The sequence below is a fragment of the Erpetoichthys calabaricus genome, chromosome 5, assembly GCF_900747795.2.
Source record: "Erpetoichthys calabaricus chromosome 5, fErpCal1.3, whole genome shotgun sequence".
In the NCBI taxonomy this organism is placed as follows: Eukaryota; Metazoa; Chordata; class Cladistia; order Polypteriformes; family Polypteridae; genus Erpetoichthys; species Erpetoichthys calabaricus.
The window spans coordinates 241,451,654-241,464,715 of record NC_041398.2 but is presented as its reverse complement, the minus strand read 5'-3'; the positions used below and the strand labels follow the sequence as shown (position 1 = coordinate 241,464,715).

The 13,062-nt window shown below is 40.1% G+C and overlaps 1 protein-coding gene across 3 annotated transcripts in view; it reads right to left on the bottom strand.

The window, feature by feature from the left end:
- The window catches only part of lrba (LPS responsive beige-like anchor protein), an 830,448-nt gene that overhangs the window by 96,585 nt on the left and 720,801 nt on the right, over positions 1 to 13,062 (bottom strand). For 2 of the 3 annotated variants that reach the window (XM_051928096.1, XM_051928097.1), the window contains exon 49: positions 3,498 to 3,690. In XM_051928096.1, the coding sequence (XP_051784056.1) occupies positions 3,498 to 3,690 (193 nt within the window). The remainder of the gene's footprint in view (positions 1 to 3,497; positions 3,691 to 13,062) is intronic. The other variant, XM_051928098.1, reaches the window with a different exon arrangement.

Below are 13,062 nucleotides of genomic sequence, written 5' to 3'. Positions count from 1 at the left end.
ATATTTTAATGAGCTATAAACTGGATGACTTATTTGGAGGCATACTTGTTAAATATAATGGTATGGACAATAAAGCAGTAAATGTACAAAATTCCACAAACTTGTTCTTAAAAGTATAAAAACACAAGGCAGACATGTTTAAAGTTTACATCCCATCTACAAAAAAAATATTTTTTTGGCCTCAAAAAGATGCATTAAAGCATTTTCTTTAAACTGTACAACTACCTTAGGAAAAATCCATGCGATATCTTGATGCCAGCCTTCTTCTTGTCATAAAGCTTCAATATACAAGCAATGGAGAATGCTCAGTAAGTTTGTGGCTTTAGATGTCTGGATTTCATAATTTCTGACCTCCGAGGTGAAAAACAGAATGAAAACACATCCTGAAGTTTGGAATTCCTAATGGCAAACTCGGGCCTGGCCTCCCAAGTCTAGAGTTTGTCTGACTTCACATTATGCAGTCAATTCAAAATGGCGACACAAACCACAAACAGGAAGTACAGTAACACTTTATTAAGTCTAATTTAGGGTGTTGGCCATTATGGATGTAATTTAATGAGAAGTCAAGCAAAATGACACTTTTTAATGGCTAACTAAAAAGATTACATTATGCAACTCAGATTACATCTTTGCCTGAAGAAGGGACCTGAGTTGAGTCGAAAGTTTGCACATTGTAATGTTTTTAGCTAGCCAATAAAAGATGTCATTTTGCTTGATTTCTCATTACAACAATTAATTTAAATGAATCACTTTGGATCATAATACTGAATATCGAGAGGGTAAACGTTAACATTACCACAATGTAGTGTAATGGACTAACTCAGATGTTCTCAAACTGTGGGGGAAGTAACAAAAAAGGGGGTGCGAATGTTGCCATATGTGGCGTAATTTCGCTATTCGTAGGAGAATTTTAAACTTGTAGCGGTGTATCGGCAGCAAAAAATATAGGAATAAATTTTTTATTAGGGTTTCAAAAATTGTTATGAAAACTCAGGTTGCAAATGCTTAAAGGTTGAGAAACGCTGGACTAACTGATGTTAGCGTTATACGTTCTCAGTAGTTGCTTTGTCCATCCAACCCGCTATATCCTAACTACAGGGGTCTGCTGGAGCCAATCCCAGCCAACACAGGGCGCAAGGCAGGAAACAAACCCCGGGCAGGGCGCCAGTCCACCGCAGGGCACACACACAAACACCAAGCACACACTAGGGATAATTTAGGATCGCCAATGCACCTAACCTGCATGTCTTTGGACTGTGGGTGGAAACCCACGCAGACACGGGGAGAACACGCAAACCCGGGTCTCCTAACTGCGAGGCAGCAGTGTTACCCACTGCGCCACCGTGCCGCTCTAGTTGCTTTGTACAGTTTTTTTTTTTTAACTGTAGTTTTCAAGCAGAAATAATAGTGTTTATTGTGTTGAGGACAATAAAAATCTTTTTTTTAGACAGGACAACACACTTTTGATGCCTGTCTTGTTCATCGATTTCTCCTGTGATCTGTTTATTGCTGAAACAGCAACTTTCATGGGGGCATCCATGCTTACTTTCCCATTTGGGTAGTGCAAAAGCGTGGAGGTCGCGAATGACGCAATTCCCAGCACCGCCATATGACGAATGCAGCATTAGGTCAGTCTATGGGACAATCAGGATGAAGATCACCTCTCCCTTTGAATCCCATTTTAACCCTTACAACATCTTGGTGTCAAATTTGACACATTTGTACGTTTAATTCCACCATGGATATAGCAGATAGCCTAAAATGTATGACAGGCTGTATGCTCTAAGGTTCAGTAGATTTCAATAACCAGTACCCATAGCAAGGTATAGAATGCCACAACATTTACTGTGCTATTAGCAAGAGCTCAAGCACTTTGAGCTACATTATTTGTATGAAAATGTGCTATATAAATAAATGTTGTTCTTGTTGTTGTTATTACAGGGCACTTACCAAACCTCATTGTATTATTTTGTGAATGAGGAGCATTCTATTTTTTTTAACATGGAGATAAAAATGGAGGTAAACACAATCGGACTTAATTTGTCGTGAATGACAGACAGACTAGACGGTGATTGTATTTCATGTCCCATCCGAAAGAGAGCCAAGAACATTCTCTGGATGGCATAAGAGAGCAGCAGAAGACATTGAGGGACTGAAGCTCAGTTCTGTGGTCATAAGAGATTGTCACTGTGCTCCAGGCTCCTCCAAAAGTGGCAACTCCTTTAATAATAAGGAGCTCTTTGTATGTACAGTAGTTCTGCCTCCCCGGACCACCAGGGGGACGCTTCTGGCATACAACTGTTTCCTTCACGTGAGGTCAGCACTGACCCTGAATTACTTGGCTGGCTAGACATAATGCTGGAAGTGCTCCCGATTAATGCCTGGACAGACTCTCTGCCAGAAGAGCATGGGGACTGTAGACAAGTAGAGGTGTGTGGTGAGGAGGAAAGGCCGGAGTATGGAGGTAAAGATGGAGGTAGGAAGGAGTAGAATGTTTAGTTAGGCCTATGAGGAGCATAGTCTTTGATTAAACTCTATCTATCCTTTCGTGTAGTCCCATCTTGGACACCTTACCTTCCAACATTACTCTTGGTATGAGGTCAGTTCAAGAGTGGCCCAAGCAGTTACAGTGTCTTGATGTCAACGGGTTGGGAGAAAAAAAATATGATAACTAAAATGTTATTATAAAATATCCAAAGGCATTCAGAATACAATCTGGATCTGATTGTTTACTTAAGAAGAAACCAAAAATGTAACAGTTTTGGCAATTTTTAACTAAAGAAAGCAGATAAGTAGATTAGAACAGAGCAAAATCAAACAAAATCAAAGCCCTTCCAGAGGAATAAAGAGAAATTGTGAAAAGCTGGTGTAAAGTGACTTCCTAATCACAAAGATAACTCTTAATAATCAGTGCCAAATTTCAGAGTAATTGCTCAGCACGATTAAATTACACTGTTTTCAAAGCATCATTCATTTGGCACTTGACATGCCCGGTCTTCAAGTATATTTTGTTCTTACTCTCAATCGGCTTCAAAGGCACACATGTCTACAATTAACTGCTAGGGTTTTTTTTTTCTTTTTTTTTTCCCCTACCGATGCATAAAATGGTCAAGTGATTGTTGTTCATTCAGATAAAAGGTTTGATGGATCCGTGCATCAGTTTTGTAAAAAAAAAAATGCATCTTTTTGATTGAGGACCGTCAGTGAGAGACAACTATACAAATAATTCAAGGGAAAAGCTACCTACACTTTTTGCTCAGTCAAAGATTTGACACTATAATGAAACAACTAACTTAATATCATTAACACTTGCTTTGTGCATCATTTTACATCAGCTGCTTATTCCTTGTCGTTGTCACCTAGGAAACGCAGGGACCATCCAATGTCCTTACCGTATGTTCAAAATATCTGGAAATCTCTGAAGAACTGAGACACTGAGTAATGAGATGGTTAAGCTACAGTGGACAGACCACTGAGGAGCGAGGGATGCCACTTACCACTGAGACCGTGCCACTTGTTCACTGCGAAGAGCCTGTTAGCTGTGACGGTGATGACAGCAGGTCCTGTTAGTCCAGGCTGTGTGTATGCAGCCACGTGAGCCACGGGGGAGTTGGATGGGAACTTGAGCACCATGATAACGTCCTGCTGCATCTGCTCGGTGAACATCATCGGCGTCTGCAGGAGGAGATACTGTTGAGTGTCCCACCGTGTGGAGCGAGAGGAACATGAGCCAAAACAATGGAAGGATGAAAAAATAAGAGGGAAAAAAAAAAGAAAGAAAAGCACAGAGAAGAAAGGCCAGGTTACATACAGGAAGAGTCAGAAATCACAGCATGGACTAGAATCTGACATTGAGAGAAGGAGACAAAAGAGGTCAGACATGGGCTTGGGCCAAGACAGTGACAGATAAACTCATGAACAGCCCAAAGACGCAAGGACAGCAGTCAAATGGCTATCACGTTCAGTCAGATTTATAGATGTGGCTAGTTCTACATGGATCAAAATAACATTTAATAAACACAGATATGTAATCATAAAGGTTAAGAGAAAGTGAGCTGGACAGTTTAATATAAAAAGAACAAGTATTCAGCCTCTCCACCATTCCTCCAGCAACTTAAGGAGATGACAAGCATCCGCCTATCTAACCCTATAGCAACACAGTCAGGCAGCAGAGTCCCTCTCGCTGGGCACACCAGGCAAGACGTGTGTCCAGTTACTTGTACCGTTAACACTAGACTAACAGTACTGATTACTGCACAAAGTCACTGGGCTTTTTCTAGTGCTGCTATGTATTTTTTGCAATATGCAGACCAAAATGTCAGGCGGTATTCCACTTGAGGCCTTGCCAGTATGGTATATAACTTTCGCTTAACCTACAGTACATCTTGGCTTGTACTCCACACATCGGGGGGCCATCTCTTATATATATTTCTCTTCTGGTTCGTCCTGCTTCCACTTTGAAACCAGTCCCGCCCACACGCAGCTGACACGGCATTTCTCGATTCCTATTCGTCCTCTTCCATGTCATGCACTATACTGGCCTACTGAGCGTAATACATCCAACAAGTACTCGAGGTGCTGCCACAGCGGTAAAGTAGCTTTACCACCTTTGCAGGAGCCACCTGTGGCTTTACAACAGCTTCTTACACAGCAAACATCAGAAGCTAAAAATTATCGTGAACACATTCGAGAATACAACTCTTCTCCAGCGTTTGCTTCCATGGGTGCACAGATAACTCAACCTCCTGGCCACGGACCATACTGTTTTAAAATACACGGGCAAATTTATCACCAAATCTCTCCACTATACGCTAACACTTCTACCTCTCCAGGCTATGGACAGTTATATGTTTTTGACACAGCGCAAGCTACTTAAGTACACTTACAAAATAAAGCAAACTCTGCATGCAGCGAAAATGTACTTCTCCAGCTAGATTCCATGCTCAGAACCATCAACCCCTTCGTAAAATCATACAAACACATGCATGAAATCACTCAGTCCAATCCAACAGCATCTGTACTAGGCAGGATTTACGATGATACAATGCCCCGACATGTCACAGCGATGTTGCAGCGATTTTCGTCGGAGAAGATGGCGAAATGCCTGCCGAAAGGGACATTTGCATCTATCCCATAGGCAACTCCTGTAAACAGATTTCCACGCTCAATATGAATCGCGATCCTTTGGTTTACCCACTTTTATTCCCTTACGGAGACATTAGCTGGCACAAAGATTTACAACATGTTCCCGATAAAAGAACCGCCAAGCGAATAAGGCTTACGCGTACAGATTAGCAATGAGGAATACATTTAGTATTTTGCACTCCAGCAGCAAACTATTCCTCAATGCCAATTTTACGCGTACAGATTAGCAATGAGGAATACATTTGGTATTTTGCACTCCAGCAGCAAACTATTCCAACAGCACGTCATAGATGCGTTTGTTAAAACACAGGGCGCGCGTCTCAACTATCTCAGATTACATCAACAAGATCTGCGCGTGGAAAAATCAGACGCACTGCAAGCAAATGCTGAAAATAATAACGTACGTGTAGGCAAAATGATCTAACTACCGTACACATTTCCAGGAAGTCCAAGATACATGCAACAAAACTATCAGGATGCCATGGCCATCGTACGTAAACTCGGAAAGCCTGATTTATTTATCACTTTCACATGTAATCCTGCTTGGCCGGAAATTCTACATGCACACTGCGTCTTTCAAGAAGTATTTATTTCTTCTTGATTTCTGAATTCCTTTCTCACCGTTTTCCGTTCCTATTCTTACACCGCCGTATGCTATGGCGGGCGTCGGCTAGTATAACCTAACATCCTATTAGCCTTCAGAATTGCTTCTGTCCGCTGTCTCGATGTAGAAGGTGAACAGTCAACTATAACTCCCAGCACCCTCTCTCTCTTAAGGTCTACTTTCAAGTTTCCGTTCCCCTGCTGCGTATACAAATCAAACATTTCTACTTTGTAAATATGCTTCCTTACAGTTATTTACATTTAATTCCAACTACCACAAATCTGTCCCAAGCCTGCATGCTTGTTTATATGGCTTTGAATAATCTGGCACCTTCAAATATGTTGGAATGTTTGTCCCCTTACATTCCTAATCGTAACCTTAGATCATCAAATTCCACTTTGCTTGTTATTTCAAGAGTAAAACATAAAAGAAGTGATGAGACCGCTACGCTCCAAAAACAAGGAATAATCTACCGGCACAGAAGAAATGTTTAAATTGCGTCTTAAAACTTTTTTAATAAGGCGTTTTGTTAAATTTGAGACTTATGTCATTGGTCTTTTTTGTTTCTTCTTGGTATCCGGTCACGGCCCTGTGCCACAATCATCTAGATGAAATTCCCTGAGGATGGTGGAAGGAAGAACACCACAGAGGTCCCTGTGTTTTTGACGACGTCTGCAATGGCTGACTTGCTTTTATTCTTATTTTGCATTTTTGATATACGATAGAATGTCCGGCAGGGTTTTGGCTAGCTTATGGTGTGGAATCACAGACTTTTTTTTAACCATCTGATCATTAGCATAATTAGTTTAATTGATTATTATTTTTCTTTGTTTAAACTTACTTCATTTGTAAAACTAGGAGCTATTGGCATCAGAGGTAACCTAAAAACCTAGAGCTCAGTTTGGTTAACTGGCAGGAGACAACGAGTACAGGTAAGAGTAGAATGGAGTGAGGGGTCTGTCCTGGGACCGTTAGTTTTCTGATTTACATCAATGACACTGATCCCGGTACAGCTAGTAAAGTTATGAAATTCGCAGATTACTCTAAACTGGAGCAATGGCAGACACTGAGAAGGCAGCAAAAAAGAATTCAGAAGACATGGATGGACAGGCTTCACAACTTGATGAACACTTGAAAAATGCATTTTAATGTAGAAAAGTGCAAAAGGAATGTCAATTATAAATACATGATGGGAAGCAACCAGAGAAAGAGTTTGCTTTTCATGACCCACTTTTCCCCACTTAAATGTCTTTTGCACCTTTGCTCACCACTGGCGAATCAAGCACAATCATCACAGTGAGGGCTTGTGGGGTTCCTCCTGTTGAAATGAGCACAATCATCAGAGACTCCACCATCGTGAATCGAGCAAGATCATTAGAGCAGGAGGGGGATTCAAGTGTGACCCACTACCAATATAATCAGTAGGAAACCAGTGGTTGAGAAACACTGATCTAAGCATTGTAGAAGCAATTAAAAATGAAAACACAATGTTCATTTATATCATAAAGACTGTTGAATTTAAGTCAAAGGATGTTATGCTCAAACTATATGATGCACTAGTGAAACCAAAACTGGAGTATTGTGTGCAGTTCTGGTCACCACAGTACAAGGCAGACATAACAACACTTGAAGCTGTGCAGAGGAGGGCAACCAAGGGCATCATGACACTTCAGGACATGTCCTAATGTGACAGACTCAAAAATTAAACTTGTTCAGTCTCGAGCAGAGGAGTCTGCATGGGGACCTCATTGAGGTCTTCAAAATCCTCAAAGATGTTAATAAAACGGATCCAGCAGAATTGCTTCAGCTTAGAACTTGAGGGCACCAGTGGAAATGAAGGGGAAGTGCATTCAGGACTAAAGTCAGGAAGCACTTCTTCACACAAAGAGTTGTGGTAATCTCGAACAACTTTCTGAGATGTGGAGATGAGGCCAAAACCTTGATAATCTTAAAGAAGGATCTGGATGAGACAATGGGCCAAACTTAGCTATTAGTTAAACAAACGAGGTAAATGGACTGAATGATCTCCTCTCGTTTGTCAAATTTCTTATGTTCGTCTAAAGAACCAAGAATTGAATTTTAAATTGGAAGGTGCTACATCAAAAAACGTTGTTGCTGTCCAGGTCCATTTGTAATGATTCAGTTGATTTCTACATTATCTGCCATTCCACTAAGTTTAGCATCACTTACAAGATTAAAAAAATTGTAACAGTATGTATAATCTTATTTAGACTGTATACAAACAATAAAGGAACAGAGGCCAAGCAATGATTCTACGACTTTCAACATCACCTAATTATGATAAAGTTCCACTCACTATAACCCTTTCCAAAGCCCATTTTGTGCCCGTTTCTTGAATTCCCACTTCTTTTAGTTTAGGCCTTATGATGGAATGGCCAGAGTTGTGCTCTGGCTCAAGTTTCTCTCTTTTTCCTTAATAGTTTTGCTATTTGAATATAATGTTTCATATAATGTTGTTTTTGGTTTTGAAAGTAGTCTACAAATAGGAAGCTCCTTCACACAGAATTGCACTTTTAAAATGAAGACAGGATTCTTTACCAATGAATGAAGGGGGAGAGGTGGGTCTTCAATTCAAAGGCTTGATCTCAAGTGAAGTAGGCTTCCTGTTTGTGGCCTACCGTATATACTCGTGTTTAAGTTCTCCTGCATTTAAGTCAGGGCTTGATTTTACCGTATAATTTCCAGTATTTTATAAAGTTGGTTGTATAAGTTGAATGCGGAAAACTCACGCTATAGGTCCAAGAGATTATGATATGCTGACGCCCACCTGAGAGAGTAACCATGGAGCACACAGCCTTTTTTTCAATGAATTGTGCCTACGTGACCACACGGTAATACCCGAACTATTCCGAAGCGACGTTTGCACGGTTTTGTGTATCTCACACCCTCATCCACCTTTATTGTAAAAGCATCCCTTATCTACGATGAAGCGTTCGATCAGAAGAAAATATGAAGCTGCTTGTAAATTAAAAGTCATTGATGTGGTGAAAGAAATTGATAACTGCGCTGCTGCAACAAAATTTGATGCGTCTGAGAAACTGGTGAGAGATTGGAGGAGAAAAGAAGATGTAAAAAAAAAATTAAGTGTCATATTTTTGAAGGGGCGTATAAGTCGTGGTATGAGTTTATGACTGATTTTTCCGGTTTCAAGACCCGACTTATACACAAGTATATACGGTATTTGTTTGTTTTTTGGAAGTACTCATTTTGCCTTCCTTATTAATCTTGGCATTAGTGGAAACATCGGTCTCAAATACCAAAATTCTTCACCTTCCCTGTTCGTCGCTTTCACAACATTCTTTTTTGTCAGTCTAAGTTTGAAAAGAAGGCCAAAAATATCTTTGTTGTGTTGACAAGTAGTTTATGTGCCATGATTTTCTGCCCTGCTTATGGCACGGCCAGGACTTTCAAATGTAAAGAAACTCTTCAACATGGCTTTCCCAGTCGCAGTACCTGGCATATTTGAGCTGCAGTGCCATGACTTTTAGACCACCATAGATGTTCCAGTTGTAGTTGTTGTGCTGCATATTGTTAGGTATGCAAGCACAGGGAGTGTCTGATGGGTGAAGGTTGAGGTCGTTTTACCGGGTCTGAAAAGAGCATTGTACCAGAACTAAACGAGGTTCCAAATGACAATGGCAGTGAAGCCGCTTGAGGATGACTGATATCACTTTCAGTATGACTGCAACAAGTCTCTGAGATATTTAACCAACACAGCACTCGGAAATTGGTGCACCTGCTTCCCTAATTTAACACCTATTTATCGTGACCTTGGAGCATTACCTTAAAGCAGGGGTGGGCAAAGTCATTCCTGGAGGGCCGCAGTGGCTGCAGGTTTTTGTTCCAACCCAATTGCTTAAATAAGAAGCACTTATTGCTCTAGAAACATCTTCTGCTTCATTTTAGTTATCTCCTTCATTAAGACTTAAATAAGTAATAAGGGTTCAAAATCTTAAACAGCTGCATTCTCGGTTTTTAATTGCTCCTTATTAGCAATAAGATGCAAATGACAAAAGAAACCAGCAGTTATCCATTTTGCTTGTTACCCTTTACACCTGTGTGTATTTATCGTGCACTATTTGGTTTAATTAAATACTTGGAAGGAAAGAGAAGAGAAAAAAGTGAAGGATTGAGAATTACCCATCCGTTTTACACTTCAAAGTATTTGGATGATATCCTTAGAATGGAAAAAAAAATCTAGGATATGAGAATGAATTGACATAGCAGAGTTAAAGTACTAAGAAGCCATGAAATGTAATTATTGGCAAGGCTTGTTTTCTAATTAAGCAACTGGGTTGGAACAAAAACCCGCGGCCACTGCGGCCCTCCAGGAATGACTTTACCCATTCCTGCCTTAAAGGGATTGCCACAGCGCAGGGGAGGATCTACTATGATACTAATGAAGCTTAAGCTTCAGGGCCTCTAACCCCGGAGGGGCCCTAGAATTGACTTTAGTCCACATTGTTTAAACATTTAGGGTGTCTACTGTATGCAAAGGGTTTTTTAAAATCACTACATGCAGTGGATAAATTATTAAAATATTTGTGGTGATTGGTCTTGGAACAACCCAATGCAGAAGATAATAGTGGTTACCCAGACCTCACTGCTGGTTACAAAGGGGCCCCCATAACAGTTTATGATATTGGGCCCCAGAAATGTAGGCCTGCCACTGCCACAGCAAAACCTTTCCTCAATCTCCTCACCCAACCATTCATCACAACATTAAACGGGGCATCCTAATGAAGCCCCAACTCTGTTTTGTTGCTCCTGTGTATACTTATGGGAGGTAATCACAAAAATATACGACTGCAATAAAACGGTATGCGAAAGTAAAATTTAAAGGTGGCTTTTGTGATCAGCAGGTTAAGATCCATCAGACAGAAGCAAAAGTGTTCAGGAACCAAAATCTTCGTTGTCCAGTGTTATAAGGGTATTTTTTTTAATCAGTTTCCACTTCTTATAAACTTCCATACCTAAGAAAGGGCCTATTAAAAAAACACCATGTCCAAGAAGAAGCGATGGAAGAAAAGTGGAGAGAAAGAAACAGATAAATAGAGCAACAGTATAAACATTTAGGGAGCTGCACACAATGTAAACATTCATATTCTTGCATTACATTAGTGAAATTAAAATACAAGTTATAGATTACATATCGAAAATAAATAAGACATTACAAACAATATACAGATAAAAAAATATCACTCATTCCATCCATTCATCCATCCATCAATTCTTGAAACCACCTCATCCATTTCAGGGTTGCTAGGAACATCTGCCAGAAGACAGAACTAACAAAGTAAGAGATGCCAGGGCACAGCCACACCGGGCCCATTTAGAGTTGCCAATCAGCCAAACAGCATGTCACTGAAACACGAAAGAAAGCATAAAATAAATATGCAACTATGAAAAACATAAAAAACAAAAACAAAAAAAAAACACTGCTGTTCATAACTGTCTGCAAGGGAATTCTCCAGAAGGAGTATCTGAAGAAGGGGAGAGAAAACAACAACAAAAAAAAAAAGGCGGGCATGTGGCTGCTAATTGCTACACCTGGTGTAAATTACCGCGTGTGCAGCGTTCACAGCGTGAGACGAAATTTACATCTCAGTTAAGAAAGCACAAAAAACGGCTGGGCTAATTTCTTTTCTTTTCAAGCTAATGCGTCCTTGTGAAATGGCTTTGGACAACAAAGAAAAGCACATTAAACCAGAACGACGGCAAAACAAGCAAACCCCACTTGAGAGCGGACTCTTAAATCTTTCCTTGAAAAATATTCCTGTGCTACCAGATGTGATGTATTACTGCTGGCATGTGGCAAATATTAAGAGATATCTTTGGCTAAATTATTTTATTTTGGAGTTTATGCCTTCGATGTGCCACTCTGGTTGTTCCCCATAATAAAGCAAATGACTGTGTGAACGTTCTCTTGTATTAATGACAGCTCAGTAGGATACTGAAGTGAAGTAAATAAAGGAAATATAACCAGAAAGAGTGATGTGTTGAGAACCAGAAATCTCATCTCTATGGAAGCAGCTCTGAATTCACCATCTGTGGTCCGTGGTTTCATCATTTTCATGCTGGAGCAGAACAACAGTTTATCGGTACACTTTGCAGTTACATATTTATAAAAATTATATGTGGCTGACACCTTTATTCAAGGCACCTTACAAGACTAGGGTATGTCATAGCAATTAGCAAAACCATTTTATATTTGGAAGATGGCAGAGTAAGTGACTTGCTCAGGGTCACACGGAGGCAGGAAGCCCACTACATCATTAGGTTTACATAGTAAGACCAAACATCTACAGGTGACTTTAAAGAATTGCGAATGTACAGGGCTCTCTACACTCTGGTCATATTTTGAAACTATAATACAAACGTAAAGATAGAGTTCTTAATGCAGTGGCCCCCAACACTTTGCTAGAAAATCTCACATTTCTTTTCGCACTCCCCACAAAAGTAATATCACGTTTGAAGATTAGAAGTCAAATATGTAATTATTGAACCATAGACAGTACAAATAATGTGGACAAATTAAACTCACGAAAATACGCTTTCAACTCATAATATCAATTGAGCAATCGTCCTTCATAAATCTCAATAATCTTGTAACTGTGTCCCCTGTGAAGCTTAGACACTTGACTGACAATCTGGGGGCTTTGGGTATCTGGTGAAGCATCAGGCAGTGTGAGGAAATGACACACGGTCAATTATTGAGGGTTTTTGGGGGAATTGGAGACCCCCGTGAAGCAATGGGTGCCGGTAAGCAATGAAATATAATCGACGAGCCTTGCCCTGCACTGCAGTTCAAAAACAGATAGGCCGCACAGTTAAAACTGCTGTGCTACTGTTGCTAGTGTCTCAACGGTATTTGATTTTGTTTATTATAGCTCTATGAAGGCTCCGCCATTAAACCGCAACGTTGTTAGTTAGGATGTTCTTAACCAAGTCATGACTGTATGGAGACAAATTCAGCCAGGAGAAGGAATAATGAAATCACCCGTACATTTACCTCTGCAAATTTATATTGTGGATAGTTCTACCCATGGCAACTGAACTTGTGTGTGAAGCAAATACATGCATAGGTTGATGGACATGCACAGGATACAAAATCCTCAACAGTAACCTGGTTAAGGGTTTACATGACCAGATAATTGGGTTATTCACGGAGAAATCTACCTCTGTTAATCAGGTATCTCAGAGGCTAATAACTGGTTTGAGGAGTAAACCGCAAGACAATTATATTTTTGTATTATGTACATTATGTCAACAAAAAATCAAATTTATAATAT